The sequence below is a fragment of the Camellia sinensis genome, chromosome 3 (assembly GCF_055761805.1).
Source record: "Camellia sinensis isolate YWXY chromosome 3, ASM5576180v1, whole genome shotgun sequence".
Classification (NCBI taxonomy): Eukaryota; Viridiplantae; Streptophyta; class Magnoliopsida; order Ericales; family Theaceae; genus Camellia; species Camellia sinensis.
The window spans coordinates 75,988,733-76,008,067 of NC_138963.1; the positions used below are offsets into that span (position 1 = coordinate 75,988,733).

General features: G+C 36.2%; 2 protein-coding genes across 2 annotated transcripts in view; one reads left to right on the forward strand and one right to left on the reverse strand.

Moving 5' to 3' along the window:
• Positions 1-9,832: 9,832 nt before the first annotated feature.
• NDHN (NADH dehydrogenase-like complex N) lies at positions 9,833-12,371 on the forward strand. Its single transcript, XM_028265338.2, has 4 exons — positions 9,833-10,377; positions 11,498-11,614; positions 11,739-11,824; positions 12,122-12,371. The coding sequence occupies exons 1-4, from the start codon at positions 9,952-9,954 to the stop codon at positions 12,183-12,185; spliced, it is 693 nt and encodes a 230-aa protein (XP_028121139.1). The 5' UTR covers positions 9,833-9,951; the 3' UTR covers positions 12,186-12,371.
• The window catches only part of LOC114318448 (Tetratricopeptide repeat (TPR)-like superfamily protein), a 47,176-nt gene continuing 40,196 nt past the window's right edge, over positions 12,356-19,335 (reverse strand). Inside the window, exons 9-13 of the mRNA XM_028265337.2 lie at positions 19,237-19,326; positions 19,023-19,147; positions 13,714-13,919; positions 13,021-13,145; positions 12,356-12,899 (exon numbers count right to left, since the gene is read on the reverse strand). Coding sequence (XP_028121138.2) covers positions 12,711-12,899; positions 13,021-13,145; positions 13,714-13,919; positions 19,023-19,147; positions 19,237-19,326 — 735 coding nt within the window. The 3' untranslated portion in view covers positions 12,356-12,710. The remainder of the gene's footprint in view (positions 12,900-13,020; positions 13,146-13,713; positions 13,920-19,022; positions 19,148-19,236; positions 19,327-19,335) is intronic.

Consider the following 19,335-nt stretch of genomic DNA (forward strand, 5'->3'; position numbering starts at 1 on the left):
TTTCCCAAATCTCATCAAATCCCGTCTAGATGATATTTTCAAGAAAATGTGATCTCCTACCTCAAATGATAACGGTCTCCTCCTACGGTCGGCATAACTCTTCTAACGACTCTAAGCTGAAACCAACCTCTTACGGATAAGTGTAACATTCTCCGTCGTTTCCCAAACTAACTCAAGACCTAACATAGGTGCGTTACCCACATCAGTCCAACACACAAGAAATTTACACGGTCAACCATACAAGGCCTCAAACGGTGCCATGCCAATACTCGCCTGAAATCTATTGTTATAGACAAACCACACTAAGGCAAGTGTCTTTCCCACGACTCCTTAAAGTCAAGAACACAACCCCAAAGCATATCCTTTACGATCTGAATGGTACGCTCTGACTGCTCGTCAGCGATACTAAATGTCAATCTAGTGCCCAAGGCATTTTGTAGGCTCTACCACAACCGAGCCGTGAAACACGGATCTCTATCCGAAACAATAGTCACAGGGACTCCATGAAGTCGAACTATGTCCCTAACATACAGGTCAGCAAGATAATCTACCGAGTCACTCATGTGCATAGGTACAAAGTGTGTTGAATTAGTTTACCGGTCGACTATCACCCACATGGCATTGTTACCCCGTTGAGTCTTCGGAAGACCCATAACAAAATCTATCATGACATGCTCGTACTTTCACTTAGGTGTAGGCAAGGGTTGCAACAAACCTGCTGACCTCTAATGTTCGGCCTTCACTTGTTGACAAGTAAGGCACCTCGAAACAAACAAGGCTACATCTCTGTTCATCCCCATTTACCAAAACTGGTCACTAAGGTCGTAGTACATTTTTGTGCCTCCCGGATGTACTGCAAGGTGCAAATGGTGGAACTCTCGAAGTGCCTCCTCTCTACAAGACTCCAGTACAAAAAGATGGTCAAGATATCTAACACTAGAGTCAGAATCCACATTCAAACCCTTCTCAACCTTCCTTTTAGATATCTTCTCCCGGATGGATTCTACCTCATGATCACCCTGTTGTGCTTCCATAACTCAGTTCACAAGTGTAGGTTGTGCAACCATAGATGCAAGTCAAACTCGCCAATAGCGTCTAATATCTCCCATTGCCTAGATGGCAATACTAGCTACACTATTAATGGATTTCCTACTCAAGGCATCAGCCATTGCATTAGCCTTCCCCGAATGATAATACAACTCGAAGTCATAATCCTCCATAAACTCCATCCACCATCTCTTCTTTCTATGAAAACAGATACTTCAAACTCTTGTGATCGGAGATTACCTCAAACCTCTCACCCTACAAGTAATATCTCTAAATCTTCAAGGCAAAGATCGTTGCTGCTAGCTCTAAGTCATGAATAGGATAGTTTTTCTAGTGTGTTTTCAATTGTCGTGAGCCATATTACATTCCCTTCTTGCATCAAGACACAACCCAATCCTTCCCGAGACGCATCACAATACATTGAATAGCCCAAACCCCTCTCAGGAATAATAAACATTGGAGAAGTGGTAAGTCTAACCTTAAATTCTTGAAACGATTTCTCGCAAGGCTCACTCTATGCAAACTTAGTTCCCTTCCTCATCAGTCTAGTCAATGGTGAGGATAATCTAGAGAAATCCTTCACAAAACGACGGTAATACCCAACTAACCCCAAGAAACTATGGATCTTAAAGGCATTCTTAGGTTATTCTCAATCTCCTACTGCCTCTATATATCTTAGAAGAATATATAGTTACCCCTTCCCCATATACCATATGGCCCAAGAATTTCACCTCCTTCAATCAGAATTCATACTTCCCGAACTTATTGAACAATTTGTGGGCTCTAAGCAACTCAAGTACAATCCGTAAATGTTCCTCCTCAAAGGGTGAGTAAATCAAGGTGTCATCAACAAAGGCAACCACAAAATGGTCTAAAAACTCACGAAAGATTCGGTTCATCATATCCATAAACAAAGTTGATGCATTGGTTAACCCAAAAGGCATCACTAGGAACTCATAATGGCCATACCGCGTATGGAATGCTGTCTTCTAGATATCCTCCTCCTTCACTCTCAACTGGTGATAACCCAATCTTAAGTCTATCTTAGAAAAGTAGCAATACCCCTTCAACTGGTCAAACAAGTCATCTATATAAGGTAGTGGGTACTTGTTCTTAACAGTTACCCAGTTCAACTTCCGGTAATCAATACAAAGTCACAATGTGTCACCCTTCTTCTTGGAAAAAGAGTTGGTGCTCTCCAAGGTGAAGGACTAAGGCGGATAAAGCCCTTATCTAATAATTCTTGGAGTTAAATCTTCAACTCACTCAACTCGGCGGGTGTAAATTTATATGGTGCCATAGAAAATCGATGTCATATCGGACACTAAGTCAATAAAGGACTCAATCTCATGATGAGGTAGTAAACTAGTGAGATCCTTGGGAAAGACATACGGGTATTCATATACTACCCTCGGTAACTCTACTTGGACAACATCACTCTCAACATCCAATAATGTAGCGAAAAGGAGACTAAGCTCGCCCCGACCACGCAGATCACACACTAACGACAAGGCCCTATCAACTCGGTCCCCCAGGAAATCAAAACAATCACCACTCGAGGTGCACACCGTAACTCTCTGGTAGTAGCAGTCTATAACGGCCCGATAGAATGACAACCAATCCATACCCAAAATAATATCAAAACTTGCCATGTCAATTAACACAAAAGCAAAAGAAAGTCGGCGACCAGCAACATCTATCTCACAACCCCGACACCCTTGGTTCAACACAACCTCACCACCAACAGGTGACTTTACCCTGAGTGGGGATGCTAACTGAGCCACTTCTAACCCCCAATGCTGACACAAATGTAGATGAAATGAAATAATGCGACACATCAGTATCAATCAACACATTGGCAATAGAATTACACAACAAGAAGTTACCACTCATTATCGAAGGTGTTGGCAACAAATCTGGCATGGTAATAGCATACACACGTCCTATAGGTCTCTACTCTACTTGCTCACCCCTTGGAACATAAGTCTAATAGATGGATTGAGCTGAAGAGGCTCCCTGATTGGCTCTCTAGGCCTGTGCTAACAGTGTAAGCTAATGGCTCTGTGTTTGCCTCGGACTAGACACACCAGATATGCCACCTGCCTGAGGACAAAACCTCTTCAAGTGCCCTGACTGCCTACACTAATAATAGGTAGGCCGCTGCCCTCTCCCCTAACTCTAGCTCTGAGAACGACCTGAATATAGAACAAACTGTTGCCCTCCACCCATTTGCGAGCAAACTACAGACTTGTGGCCCGGCTAACCACACTTAAAGCAAGTGATCCCTCCTTGACCACCTCTCCCAAAACCCGAACTTGGTACCGGGAAAATGAACCTAGATTGTGCTTCCTGGGACTACTATGTCGCCGCTTCCACAAGATGACCATAATCCCTAATCATGGACACGGCCACCTTGAAAAGGAGTCCGGTCCTCAACCTCTTCTCAAACTCCAAACAACGGTGTTTCTCCATTACCACGAGTTCAGGTGCAAACCTCGATAAACTGGTAAAGGTAGCCTCAAACTCGGTCACCGGTGTATTAAGCTGCTTGAGCTTCAGAAACTGCTCCCTCAACTTCTCCCTAACAGTGGAAGGCAAAAACTTGTCCTGGAAGGCGTTGACAAAGGCCTCCCAATTCACCACAATGCGTCCACGCACGTATTTCTACTACTAACCCACATCTCCCTTTAGTTGAAAGGATGCCAAGGTCACTCTCAGCCCATCGTCCTCAATGCCAAGCATCTCAAACGTCTTCACTATCTATTCCAACCACTCATCCGCCTTCAGTGGCTCCTTTGGATCCCCAAAAAAATCATCCAGATGCCATCGAAAAAATTTCCTCTTCAAAAAAGACGGCCTTGTCTTAGCAACATGGGCCTAGACTTGATTCTCAGCTCTGAGAATGTCCATGGATTCCCACAAAGCTCCGGCCATTTCACGGGCTAAAGTACCCATGGGCTGCTAACCAACTGGTTCAGCCACATTGGCCTGACCAACCCCTTCCTCATGGCCAGAATATCATCTGGTGCAGCCAGAATATCATCCAGTAATTGCATTTCCTGCCGCTTAGGCCTACCACGCTTACCACCACCACGTCTACGTCTTGACATCCTAATGAAGGTAATACAAGAAATTAGCACATTTACAAATGTGTCGAAGCTAACTCACTCGCATCCTAATGCGGTGGACAACAATTAGTTCACTCCACAAAAGCACATAGTCACATAAACTCCTACGAACTTCCTTTCTAGATAATGATTGACTCGCGACGTTGCTAAAGTTTCAGTTAAAAATAACAGTGATCAAGTGCTCTTCTAACAGAACTTCTAGAAACTCGCAGACCCAATCAATATCTTAGAAATTAAATTTCATACATACTTAGTCACATAAGCATGTTATCACAGAAGCATGTTTCTATTTTTATTTTTTATTTTTTTTTACGAAAGTCAGTAGTTAGTTGTTAGATTAGCACATAAGGGGATTTCAGTTTTGTTTATATAACATTTGAAGTGATTATCTCTAAATTAAGAATAAAAGAAATCAATTAATTATTTTTTTAGGTAAACAATTTAGTATGAATTATTGAAGCCGTGTAAGAAATATAAGAACTTGTATGTATGTAAAGTAATAAATTATATATATTTATTTATTTATAATGAAACCATGTGAATATTTAGAAGGGCAAATTATATTAGCAGTCCCTATATTTTGATCATTCTGTTATTTTGGTCTTTGTAAATTTTGACTCGATTTTGATAATGGATTTATGATTTTATCTCAATTTAATCCAATTAAATACAATTGTTAGCATTTTTATTGAAAAATACGCATATAAGTAACATGCATCATGATTTTAAGAACAAAATTATAAATTTGCTCAACTTGTTGAGTTAACGTCAATCAATTCAGTGATAATTTTTCGTCAAAAATACTAACAGTATTATTAATTGGATTAAATTGACACAAATTCTAAAATTAAACGTTCAAATTGAGTCAATTGAAAGTGTAGTGACCAAAATGACACAAGAGACAAAATTGAAGAACTACCAATGTAATTTGCTCTATTATTTAATATTACTCAAATAAATACATGTTGTAACGCCTCCAAAATATAACAATAAAACCATCTCATAATATTTACCAATTAACAACACATTTCAGAATATGATATCTTTACATTCCCATGATTCCATTTTACAAAAAGGTAACACATGCAATAACACATTCATAAGTCCTAACCATGAATCTATAGCATGTGTTATAACCAAAAGATATGAAATAAAAATTAAGCAGATATATAAATGCCCTAGTGGCTACAACTTTCAAGACGGTGCTTGGTACAACAAAAGTGAGTTTAAACTCAATACAAATAAAGCCCTAGGCTTGTACAAAATAAATACAACAATAACAAAAAGAAAAGCTTTTGACTCCAAGTCCTCCCAAGCTACTGCCTTGGCAGAGGCATATTATCAGTACCTGAAAATGATTTTCTATATAGGGTGAGTCAAAACCCAATAGAGATACTCTATCACAGTGTATGAATCTTAACAAGGTTATAAGGTGAATGCATATGCAATACTCGTATCAAAACATTTTATATCTCTTTTCAAAACCATGCAACGCCAAGTTTATATCATAGTTTATGAACTCATGTACTTTACAATAGAAAACAGGACAGTGGATACAACACTGGGAATTTCTAGGATGTGTCTGCAAGTAAACTACAAGTACTATCAATTGCCATTTTTACCGATACTAACTGGAAGGCTCAGCACCTATCCGCGCGGATTTTCGCACTTCACCAAGGACACACAGGACAACTTAATACCACAACTACACTCCCTATCCATATTCACCAAGGTATTCATCCATTTTTCTCAAAACAATAAACATTTTCAATGTGTTAAATATGTTACAATGCTCAATGCAAATGGATGAGAAATTAATTTCAATTCATCTAATTCTCATGTAATTTCTATAATAATCATAGTTATCCTCCACCGATAGCCCAACATAGATATCTCTAAACAGATAAATAATTTCCAATAACGATACACTTTCCAACATTTCAAGATAGGATTGATAATTCATATCCAACTCCACCACCATCATCATTATCGTTCCAATTTAATAAAACCAACATCAATTCCATTTTATCTTTACAAAATCAAATATTCACAATTTATGGCAAAATCCCCTTTCTTTAAAAAAACAAATCCAAGGATAAAAATCCACAATTTCTTCACAACTCAACCACATTTACAAACCCATATTCATATTCAAGAACCAATTTTGAAAACCCCTCTTTTGATTTCAAACCAAAACTCTACCTTTGTTCTAAAAATCCCCAATATCAAGATTTCTTTAAAAAGACAAATAACCAAGTTAAAAACCATACTAAAGCGCGAAGAAATCCCTACTTCAAAGCTAAAAGATGAGAGAGAGAGAGTGGAGAAATCTCGACGAAACCGAAAACTAACTTTGCTCCGATTAGAATGAAGCTCTAGGTGAGCTCTACCTTTTTAACAAAGGGACTAGGATATAGAAATTAATAGATTGAGAGTATTTGGAGGTTGAAGGTGAGTTTTAGAGACAGAGGATCTAGATTTAGGGTTTTGAAATGTTTAAAGAGAGAAAGAGAGAGAGATGAAAAAATGAGTCAAAAAGTGACTTTTACGAACTGATATACGCACAAATCGCTCGAGCGACCAGACACAAAAAGAGAAACCACTCAAGCGAACAAAGTACTGCTTGAGCGAAAAACACCACCCTCCCAGTACTTTTGCAGATTTGCAAAAGTACTGAGAGTTTCAAAAAATCGCTCGAGCACAGGAAGGACCGCTTGAGCGCAAGAAACACCGTTCGAGCGAAGAATGTCATGTCAGTAGTTTTGCAGACCTGCAAAAGTACTAGAAGTTCTCAAAGTTCACTCGAGTGCAAGAAAGTTCGCCCGAGGCCAAAATCTGGACATCAATAGTTTTGAAAAAAAACTAACTCTCAACCTGTTTCAAACACAAACAAGACACTCCAATAACCAATCTCAACAAGGAATAAGATGGAAGAAGACATGAACGACTATCAAGATAAGAAATCCCCGATCCAAAACAATGAACGAGCCGGGTTTAAACCAGAATCGCTATACATATGGTGTTCTAAATTGATTTTTATTAGTTTAGATAGTGAGACTCATCAATTTTATCTTATTTTTTAGAAAACAACTAAATAACTTATCTTATATTTATGTAATTAAAATTTTAATTTGTTTCATTATCATTTTTGTTATAACAATATGTTATTCTATAATACGTACTATTTTATTTGTACCATATACAAGTTATAACATTTATGGTGTCACAAATGTCATAACTAAATTTTTTTACAATCATAACTAGAGAAAACAAATAAGTCATAATATTAAAACTACTAAACTAACTCTTTCATTAACGCCATTAATTATAGAGGAAGTCAGTGTAATTTCAGAAAAATGAAGGAAAGCCAGTGTAATTATCAAGAACCTCAAGGAGGTGACTGTAATTTATCTATAATTGATTTGTTTTAATTATAATGATATAGTTAATAAAAAATTGGTGAAAAATAAAAAATATTGTTTAAAAATAATAATAAGGCTTTGTTAGTTATCAAGGTTAAACTTTAAAATTATTTTTGTAATAAGCCCTCGAATTTCTATAAATACATACTACGAAAAAAACATTTAAAATATAAGAGTTGTTACCATGGGCACTGTTAAAAAGGGTACGAGTAATGTTATAAATGTTAAAAATTATATCAAATTTTTTACTAAATGTCTCATATAAATGTGGAATTCACATGGTGTGGGTCCCACACCCATATAAAACATTTGGTAAAAATTTAATAAATTTTTTATAATCTCTAACATTTTTTAAAGGGTATATCTTATATAGTCTACCACAACATAAGAAACATAATCATAATTTTGTATAACAAGCACAACAACATGTAACATTTTTTTATCAAAATAATTAGTAACATTTAAGCTATACTGTTCATAGCATAATAACTTTACTTTTGAAGTGCTCGCCACAAATTTGTCCATTCATAACCTTTACCGGCATAATTAACACCACAAAATAGTACTCCCTCCGTCCCAAAATATTAGTCCCTTATTCCATTTTTCATTGTCCCAAAATATTAGTCCCTCTTTATAAATCAAGTACAAAAATAATGTAAATTTCTTATTTTGCCCTTCTGTTAAATTAATAAACAATTTAAAAAGTACAATTATGACATTGATATTCTCAAAAAATGTACTATCAAAAGGGTAATTTTGGAAAACCAACTTTTTTCAAATGCAATAAGTGTACTACCAAAAAAAGTTGGATTCCCCAAAAGGGACCAATATTTTGGGACGGAGGGAGTATAACATTTTTAACAATGTGCTCTTTTTTGGAGTGCACACTATGAACATATCCGTAAAACATAGTTTGAGCAAAAGAAATTTGAAAATACTACCAATGCACCTAAAAAATGATGCATACAATATACACTTTCTACAAGAAGAATAACTTCTACCACAAAATGTACAAACTTTAACTTATGACAAAAAATATAATTTTTTACTTATCACAAAAAAAAAATACATTATTTATAAATTTAGAGGTGTACATCATAATTTTGTCATTCTCATGTAATTTTTCTTACAATGTAGGCCTCAAAATGGACCACATTAATATTTCTCAAATGTTTGGTAACAATGTTCACCATAATAAATGATTACAACTATATCATGAAAACTATTTATCATATAATATATATATATATATATAACAGTTTGAACAATGTTATTAAGGGTTTATTACACTTTTTGCCCTAAATTATCGAATTGTTTATTTAGTTCCTGAACTATCGATATATTTAGTCCCCAAAGTATGTAAATCAAAATCGATTTAGTTCCTAAACTATCGATTGAATCTATTGAATTCCTAAAATATTTTATTCAAACATATTTAGTCCTTAAAAGGATTAAAAAAAATAAAATATAAGCTCATAAATATTATAAATTAGTAAAAAACTCTATCTAGTTAAAATTTTATTTTAATAAATTTTTATTATGTCTTTAAAAAGTGGGCGTCAATCCATATATTGAATTTCCTTTACAAGGATAAGGGTAATTATGTATAGTATTTTCTTACTTATCTGCTACAATAGATACATATTTGCCTTTATCTAGTATTATATATTAGATTTCGTTTATAATTTCTAATTGATTATTTTTAAGTTTTTCGCTAAATTCTTTTTATTACTTAATTAATGTAATATTTTGTTCTATTACTATTTGTAGAGAAATGTTATTATTTAAATTATCTACTTTTTCAGTATATCTAATATTCATATAATTATTTGCAAGATTGAAAAATCAGACTCTAATATTAATTTAAACACACAACGAAATAAAATACCTTTTAAAGACAAAATAAATATTTAAAAGACTTTTCTATAATAAAATCTTAATTGGGGAGGGTCATTTACTAAATTATAATACATACACTCATACATTTTATTTTTGTTATATTTTTAGGGACTAAATAGATTTGAACTAAATATTTTAGAAACTTAATAAATTCAACCGATAGTTTAAGGATTAAATAGATTTTGATTTATATACTTTAGAGACTAAATAAATTCAATCAATAGTTCATGAGTGATTTTAGGCCCAATGGTGAGCTTGGCACATTGGACTCATTGCACACAGACTACATATCTGAAAATTTTGGAATTAAGAAGGTAGCTTTCTTTCTTATCTAGTTTCTCCACCATACAATTCTCATTCATCACACTCTGCCTCTGCATAGTCTAGCATTAACCCATTTGTAAATGGCCTTTTTCCAACTCTTATTGAGAGAAAAAGAGAAGGAAAAATAAAAAATGGCAGCCTGCTCGTACCATCAATGTGCACTGCTACCATCTTCTGTCTGTCTCCAACACCATCACCACAAATCACCCTTCTTCCATTGCACAACAACATTATCACTCACAACAGCCACAACAAAGCAGGGACTAGCAGGACGACAACGAGGAGGAGGAGGAGGATATGGGAGGAGGACGGTGGTGAGGTGTGGGATCGGAATAGGGGATTTCATTGGAGGAGATCTTGTGAAATTTGATCTGGGGAGGTGGTTGTCGGACGTGGAAGAGCACAAAGCACTAGCAATATACTCTCCACATGAGGGAGGGTACGAGGGGCGATACCTCAACAGGCTCAGGTACCAGGGCTACCACTTCCTGGACCTCTCTGCTCGTGGCCTCGGCGACCCCGAGGCCACCCTCACCAAGATTCACCCTGTCTGCCCTGTGAGTCTCACCACCACTCCCTCATTTTTACTACCAATAACAGTACAAACACAAACAAGCACGCAAAAAATCAGAATGCAATGTTGCAGCAGTAGAGGAAAAAATGAAGTATTGTTAGCATGATCAAATTTTTTTTTATACCAAATCTGTTTATAATTTGATGTATATTGCATGTTATCTATGTATTATGGGGGTCCATTGAACCAATACAATGAGGAAAAATTATTGGTTGGTGTAGGGGCGCCACATTGGTGATGCTCTTCACCAATCACAAATCACTATGTCTCCTCATGTTCGCCAATCACCCAATATAAAATCATAGGTCCTATCTCTTCTACCAATCACAACACTGTTGAGGCACCACCCAGAACCAACCAATAACTTCTCTACAATGAGGGTGTGACGTGTCAGCATGCATTGGTACAATGCATGAAAGCACCGATGCATTGGTAACGCCTAGAAGATGAATACTAAGAGCATTTGCAGGAGTTGGATAGGTAAAAAACTATTTACGACTATAATTAGCAATGAATAGTATTAAAATATCTTATTTTAGCAATGTTGTTTCAATGGTACATTGTAAAATTTTTTTTTTTTTTTTTAATTTTTCACGTGTCAAATCAAAACGCTGTATGTGATTACATAGAAAAAGACAGAAACGAAAATTTTAGCTATAGGTAAATTCTGTGATGTATTTGGCACAATATTTACTTGTAGGTAGTATACAATAAATCGTATGTCTTACCATTGGAGTGAAAATTTAAAAGTTTCAATACAAAATATAGTAATAGCAAGTCATATAACACGGAGACACTTTAATGCAGTGATTGTCATATTAGACACACAAAAATAATAGTAATCACAGCATTACTCGAGAAAAATTGAACCACTAAAAATAACCCACACCCCCATATGAGTATTACGAATGTTTTGTCTGTGGTTGAATTATCTGTATCACTCTAACTAAATGAATGCAGCATTGTCAATATTACATAATGTGCGTTTTTGTGTTAGAAAATTTAGTGTTTGTGGCATAATTGTTTATACTAGTTCTCAAACATGTGTGCATGCATATGACGAATTTCCCACAATAATCTGAAGGGCCACATGAACTTTGCAGGCTCACTTAGGGAAGCAACCAATAGCAAGATGGTATTTTCCACCAGAAGTGGATTATAGGCTCTCATTGTTGCCTCCAAATGCCAAAGGATTAGTGGTTTGGATCCTTGAAGCCAAGGTTACTCAATACTAGCGTATACACACACCCATTAAACATGAAGATCTTACTGGCATTGCATATTGATTTCACATATATAAAAATGGTTTTTGATGCCATCATGTGTCTGTATAAATCCAATCAGGTTTTGTCGAAGGCCGAACTGCAGTTTCTAGCTTTGCTTCCCTCCCTCCGCCCTAAAGTCAGGGTCATCGCAGAATGCGGAAACTGGTAAATCTCTCATTTTTTCCAGCAATACTACGTGCACAGAAAAGTGCAAAAAAGTAAGTTAACAGAACATAAAAACTCGCACAGAATGAATGCAAGACACATTGATTTTTTACTGCCTTTTTTTCTCTTTTTCTTTTTCTGTTTTTTTTTTTTTTTAAATCCCTGCTCGCCATTCTTATACAAGTACCATGCTTCAATTCACTTGCACTCTTTGTTGAACATGTCAATTATTCATGGTTTGTGCCCTAATTTGCCAATTCTGCTTTGGTTTAATCATTTCTTTTGCCCCATGCACAGGAGAAAGTTCATGTGGAAGCCACTCAAAGAAATTGCAGCATTACCAGCAAATGAGGGAGCATGATATCCAGATTGCTATACAATCACAACGAACACGACAAACACGTCTACAAATTCACAGTTCAGGGGCTATGCTCTCTACTCATCCTCCAAACAAAACATGGGTTTTCATGCTGTACCATGATTGAAAGAATGTTAATCCATAATTCATTCCTAAGTATTCAATAACAGCAATGGTAACAAATTATAATTGGAAACTGTTTAAATGCTTAACTAGTAATAACACAATGTTGAACTGGCATTAAAAGCAGCTCAGTAATAACAGGAAATCATCTCTCCTGATAGGTCAAGTTAGAGATCAAAGCTTGCATTCTGATGCACAACTATGTACAATAGCAAGGGGGACCAGATAAATCAACTTAAATACATGAATATATACATACACAAGCATTCAAAAAAAATCTTCAAAATGATGAGAGACATCTGTCCTGCAACGATTGTATACTCCACAAACTCCATGCACCCCAAGAGGAGAAGAAACTAGAAAGAAAGTGTTTCTTGACAAGGAACAATTTTCTAGTGGGGAAAACTATATTCTTCTCTTTCCCCGTCTTCCAATGTCTAAATCTATGAGCCTTGATGACTGAGTAGGTGCTGGGGTTGACAGACCAACAGATTCCGGAATGTCAAGATCAACTCTCATTGATGATGGACCATCCATGGCACGTTTGATGTCAAGCTCGTGCAATTGATGAACTTCAATTTTTGTTTTGTCAATCTGGTCATGTTACATAATAAGTGAGAATCAGCAAATGAGAACCTACAAATCTCGAAATCTATTAATACTACCACTTTCGCCAGATATCTAAGATATACAAGAGTACAATGTATGCCCTTACTAGTTCAATATGATGAATGGATGAACGTGCATCATCAAGTCTCTTTTGCAGTTCCTCCATCTTTTTATTTTGAAATTCAACATTCTCCATTTCGTTGCCATTCTCACCTAATTGCTGATACAAAGCTGCACCAAAAAGTAGTATAACTAAACAAACAACACCAATCAGATAAAATGCAAGGCAATCCTAACTCCAACTAGATGGAGTCAGGTGACAAGCAAGTGAAAATATTTTTAGCCACACCATTTCAACAATGCTATTCCTTCTTATTAGAAATTCTTATAAAAAAATTTCCATTATCACCTTTAATTTTCGTATTTAGTTGTGTTCAATGAATTTTAAAAAAAAAAAAATTGTACAAATTTTGTACTTCTTAAGTGTATTTAGATTTAAGTGAATCTAAAAGGTTTTTATTTATTTATTTATTTTGGATTAAAATGTTTAAAAAATTTACTAAAAACAAAAAAAATACAAATTGAAAACTCAAAAAAACTGTTTTAAAAACTCTAAACCAAACAGAGTGCACGGGTCTATAGTGAGAAGAATGGGAACATCATGGAACTAATATATAACTATCAGAAATCAAAAGATGCTTGTCCTAGATTAATTGGTCATCCCATTGAAACACCATGTTGTTTGTACTTCAAACCAAGAACCCGAAATAAAAAAAATTAAAAAGCGGATGAGATATACCTGTTAAATTTGATAGCACCCAAACCTGAGTAGGAATATCATAGAGCTTTTTTGCCAATGTAAGGGCAGATCTCAAGATCTCCCTGGCTTGGCCAGTGTCATGAAGAGCAAGTGCCAAATTGCCAAGGATGGTCAAATACTGTGAAACAAGTTGAAGATTTCCCAAATGAGTATGTGCGATCTGCAAGCCAGTGGCCAGCCGAACCCTGCAACAAAGTTGTTGCCTAGTGAGGGAGAGAAAAGGAAAGTGGGGTGTTGTAGATAGAACATACCCAACGAAGTAGGAAGAAGTTCCATAATAAGCTGTCAAACCAATGGCATAGTCCCCAGTTCGTGTCCATACAGACACCACAAGTGATATATTGAACTCCAAGATGGTGATGTAACTGCTTCACAATTGAAGAGGATTTTTATAGGTACCACTGAAAGACCATTGTTCTATTCATTGCTTCCAATTGATTCTAAGTTGCACTTAACAATCTAGGTTTAAGTTAAAGAAAAAAAATTTCTAATTATCCCCCTCCCTGGCAACTATGTTACATGGACTCGAGTACAAGTTCTTATCTAAAGGTTGGACCCAATGAAGCACGGACACGGACACGCGACACGACACGGACACGCAAAAACGTAAATTTTAAAAAAATAGGGGACACGACACGTTGGGGACACGTTCAGTATATATAATTAATTTTATTTATTATATGTCATAAAATTATTAAAAAAATCAAATAAAGGTAATAAAATATACAAAATAAAATTGTTTCAAAATTTTCTATAATAAAATTAATAAACATACATTATTAAAATTATATACTCAAATAATAGAAAAGAAAAAATAAAATCAGAATATAAAAAAAATAAAAGAAGAGAAAAAATGAAATAAAATCAGAATAAAATAAAAAATAAAAGAAAAGAAAAAATTAAATAAAATCAGAATAAAATAAAAAATAAAAGAAAAGAAAAAATTAAATAAAATCATAATAAAATAAAAAATAAAAGAAAAGAAAAAATTATATTAAATTAAAATCAGAAAAAAGAAAAAAAATAAAAGAAAAAAATAAAATTAAAATCAGAATAAAAGAAAAAAAAATAAAAGAAAAATATGATAAAATCAGACGAGTTCGATCGTCTGAGGAAAGAAGAGCAGAGGGAGAGAGAGAGAGAGCGACTGACGATCGACGAAGAATGAAGATCGCAGATCGCAGATCGAAGAAGGGCGAGAGACGATCGACGATAGACGACCGACGACAGACACCCGACGAGGAGCGACGATCGACGAGGAGAGAAGACGAACGACGAACGACGAACAACGAAGTCAGGTGCTCTCTCTCACCCTTTCTCTGTCGTTTCTCTACTCTTCGAAGTAGTTTGAAGTAGATTAGGGCAAAATCGCAGATCTGTTTTTGCTTAGTTACAAATCGACCCCAAAAATATTTAGTAAATTGTGAAATTGCCCCGCGCGTGTCCCAAACATGTCTATAACGTGTCCTGAACGTGTCCGGATGTTGAAAAATTAAAAAAAAAAATGGGACACTCTCTGGTGCATGTCAGACACGTGTCAACCGCGTGTCCGACGCGTGTCCGTGTCCGACACGTGTCTGACACTGGTACGGAGCCCTCGGAGAGGTGTCCGTGCTTCATAGGTTGGACCTATCAAACCTCAAATTTAAGGATACGTGGACTCGCCAAGAAAGGGTTATATTTATATATTTTCAATCTATTATGTTGTACAAAATGGTGTTATATATGTAACATATAATGTCAAGAAGGCATTATACTGATTTTATAGCAATTATACAACACTAAAAAAATATGATGATAGTGTTAAATACAAATATATAAATGTCCAATGGAAAATATCAGACACATATCCCATACAGTTATCCAAGTGTTAGGTGTGTCCGACACGGGCAAGGTTCTGAAAAGCGGTTGCGGTCGCCGTAACGGTGGCGGTGGCGCGGTTGCGGTTGCGGGGTGTAAAGGCCGTAGCGTAACGGTTGCGGTAACCGAAACCATGAATTTTTTTATTTTTTGCACAATTTGAAAAAAACTTACCGATAAGCACATTTTTTTTCTATGATCATATTTATTGGGTTTTAAAATAAAATATTGATAAATTTTTACAAATTTTAAGTTTGATCCAATATATTTCATATTTTTAAATCACTATAAATTGAGTTTTTTACATTTTATTTTAATAATTAATGACTTTATATTTTACAAAAAATAATCACTAACTATTATATATAAAATAAACAATGACAAAAGTAAGAGAATAAATAAAAGTCTAAATATATATATATTAATCAAGCCAAATAGATAATGACCACACTTATTATTATTATTATTATTATTATTATTATTATTATTTTCAAACAATGTATAAATAGACACACACAAACAAAATGGTTGAGTGATAATACTTGAATAGAATAACATAGGTCTTACAACTTCAACAAATCAATAACATGTTCTTCATTTTCCCTATTCTCTCTCTCTATCTCTTGTTCCTCCATCTTCCCTCTTCTCTCTTCCCCCTATTTTAAACTTTTTTTTTTGTGTTTTTTTGTGCTTTTTTGAAAGAAGTAATTCAGAACCGTTACGTAACGGTGCGTAACAGGCCGTTACGGCACCATTACGACCACTATAGCAGCCGCTACGGCCAATAAACCTGTGAATCTCAATCACATTGCAAAAGCGGCCGTAACGGGTGGCGGTAACTACCACAACCGTTACGTAACGGCGTTACGTAACGGTTGCGGTCGCTTTTTAAAACCTTGGACACGGGTATTTGATTTATTTTGAAAAGTCCATATAACATAGGTTGGCAAGATGATGAGAAAACACCATCAACCCCAGAAAATTTCTGACAGGACCCTTCGAACCTTGTTTTTGATAGTTCATTAACTCCTTGCTTGAGGTGCACTCCTCTATATAAGAACTCTCATTTTGCCACAAAGACATCTCCAAAAATTGGCCCGTGAAGATCCTCCAAAGAAGAAAATAAATTCATAAATTAAGGTACATGTCCAAGTTGTTGGGACATTTTCTTTACTAACAAATACCCTTATGGTCCTCCTACCTACCTCAACCTAGACCATTCTACCTAGAGCCTCATGTGATTGCGAAAAATCCACTTAACTTCATCACCCAGCCCAATACTAGTGAACCAAAATGAGACCTTGTGTGCACCATCCTCGTGACGTGGCCGTCTCATGTCCATACACCTACCCTTAATCGACTTTCACATACTGCTTGAATGTGAAAAGCCCTGGGCACCACGTGGTCTGCTTCAGAACATTTGCCAATTATCACACATGCTACAATACACTGCCCCAGGTCATCCTTTTGCCTCCATCCACGCACATACATCACGTGACCTGCAACGGAAGCCTTTGATCTGGGGTTCTTTCTACTGACTCATTGGCACTCTCATAGGAGGAACTGAGAAGATGAACGACACACAAACCAACATCACCAACCACCCCCCTTTGCATGTCAACCTCTATCCCACAAAAGCTTGTCTTCAACTTCTCCAACCCCAATGACTTCGCCAATGTATAATTTGCCTCTAAATGTCTCCAATAGCTGATCCGATCGATCCACTCACTAGATTTTATCCTCCTTAACTTGAACATCCAACTTTCCAAACTGAATAAACAGCCCCCCAAGAATTACATCACTTTGTCATCACAAGAAAGAGCCACCTTCCCATCACTAACTCCCAGAATCACATGGCGATTGTTAGCTTCACAGATGAAGGAGAAGAATGAAACCGAGAGAGAGAGAGAGAGAGAGAGAGAGAGAGAATACGGCTGCTGTCTTATTACTCAATAACATAGGATTTACATCTTAAGCATATGTATTTAATATTTATACTAACAAGCACATACTAAAGTACCAAACTACCCTTAGACGACAATAACACTCGTAATACTTAACAGCAATCAACTCCCAATACACACAAGGGCCTCAACCAAAATTCAGTCAAAATCCAACATTTACGCTTGCCCACCCATCACCATATACAAGCTCGGGTATGCAAAGCTTTTCCTCTAAGAACCCTCCATCCTCTGTAATGGAAAGATCTACACTCTAGCAAATTTCTTCCACACCAACACCCCCCCCCCCCCCCCCTCTCAAAACTCCCTAAAATCCACTACCCATAATCCCTTAAGATACCTTCTGCAACTTAGTTCTCAACCAACCAACTCCAAACCGCAACAAAGAGAATATGTGAACACCTCTCCCTCGTTCCACCACCACCACCATTGGACTTCCATCCACACCATCTTCAACAAAATCAAACATTTTTGGCCCTAGCTCAACAAGCCTTAATGTCCTCTCATTTTCACCACATAAGTTCTGACAAAGACTTTAACAAAGCCGATACAAATCCAAAAAAGAAAAAAAAATCCTACAAAAGATGATTGACAAACAAACAACACAGTAAGGTTGTGTTTGATATGGATTTGTGGAGGTGAAAATAATAATAAAAAATTAGCTTATATTTCATTCACATTTCCCTCCCTTTTTCTTTTCCCATCACAAATTCCTACCCAAATTCACAATATCCTACCCAAATTCACAATCCACACATAAGGAAAAGAAGAGAAATGGAAAGAAATAAATGATTAACATGCTGAGGAGCAAAGATTGAAGCATTAAAGGGCACCAATTGAAACCCCTAATCCGATCGCATAAGAAGCAAGAGAGCTCTGGTATGACCATATTGAACAAGAAGTTTTGATATGAACAGGCAGAACTTGTTCTGCACATCTCTTAGATGAGAACCAAATAATCTAGACAACCCAAATCTCTACACCACAACCAGAAATATCCATATCAGATTCCCACCCAGCTATTGCAACAATCCCACTGCCTACATTTCCAAATCCAGAGCCAAAATGTCATACAGCTTTCCTCAAACTCATATGGCACCTAACCACACATAGGACATCACCTTGGACCACAATCTAGTGTTCTTAGGCTATTCACACCAAGGCACCTTTTTGCCATGTTTATCTGCAAGGACCGGAATCCATGCATGGTTGTAGAAACCACCAAGGCACACTAAGCCACCTCCATATATAAAAGCTCTATTGAAGTCGTGGTCTATGACCATGCCTTCTCCTAGGGTGAGAGTATATAACTTTATGGTCTCATATGCAACACTATGTGGAGAAAGTAAACAGATTCAAACATGACAGAAACACAACGAATTGATATTATCTATTTTCTAACAGAAGGGTCCAAAGTAAATAATAATAACACTATTCAGAAACAATGTTATAGCTGAAATGTTCTACCGGGCATCTTGCAGATTCTCCTGCCTCATCAATAGAAAGCCATAAGCAAAGAGGACACTGGTTTTCTCACGCACCCCAACAAAAGAATCCATCACTCTGTAAACCGGTCCAATCAAATCAAAAGCCTGCATTGAGGAAGTACAGCTTAGATATTATTACAACTAGATATTAATAGCAGACATAAAAATCTGATAATGACAGGAAATAATTTCACCTGTGCAGAAGATTCTGGACCACCAATGCAAATGTAAGAGACAGCTGCATAAACTTGGCACATTGCTTGCATTGATTTGCTTTGCGTCAGCTAAATGTA

Excerpts from the sequence above, each read along its gene's own strand:
- NDHN (XM_028265338.2), top strand. The coding sequence starts at position 9,952 with ATGGCAGCCTGCTCGTACCATCAATGTGCACTGCTACCATCTTCTGTC. Across the intron at positions 11,615-11,738 it reads TTTGGATCCTTGAAGCCAAG|GTTTTGTCGAAGGCCGAACT; the intron begins GTTACTCAATAC and ends AAATCCAATCAG. Across the intron at positions 11,825-12,121 it reads ATCGCAGAATGCGGAAACTG|GAGAAAGTTCATGTGGAAGC; the intron begins GTAAATCTCTCA and ends CCCCATGCACAG.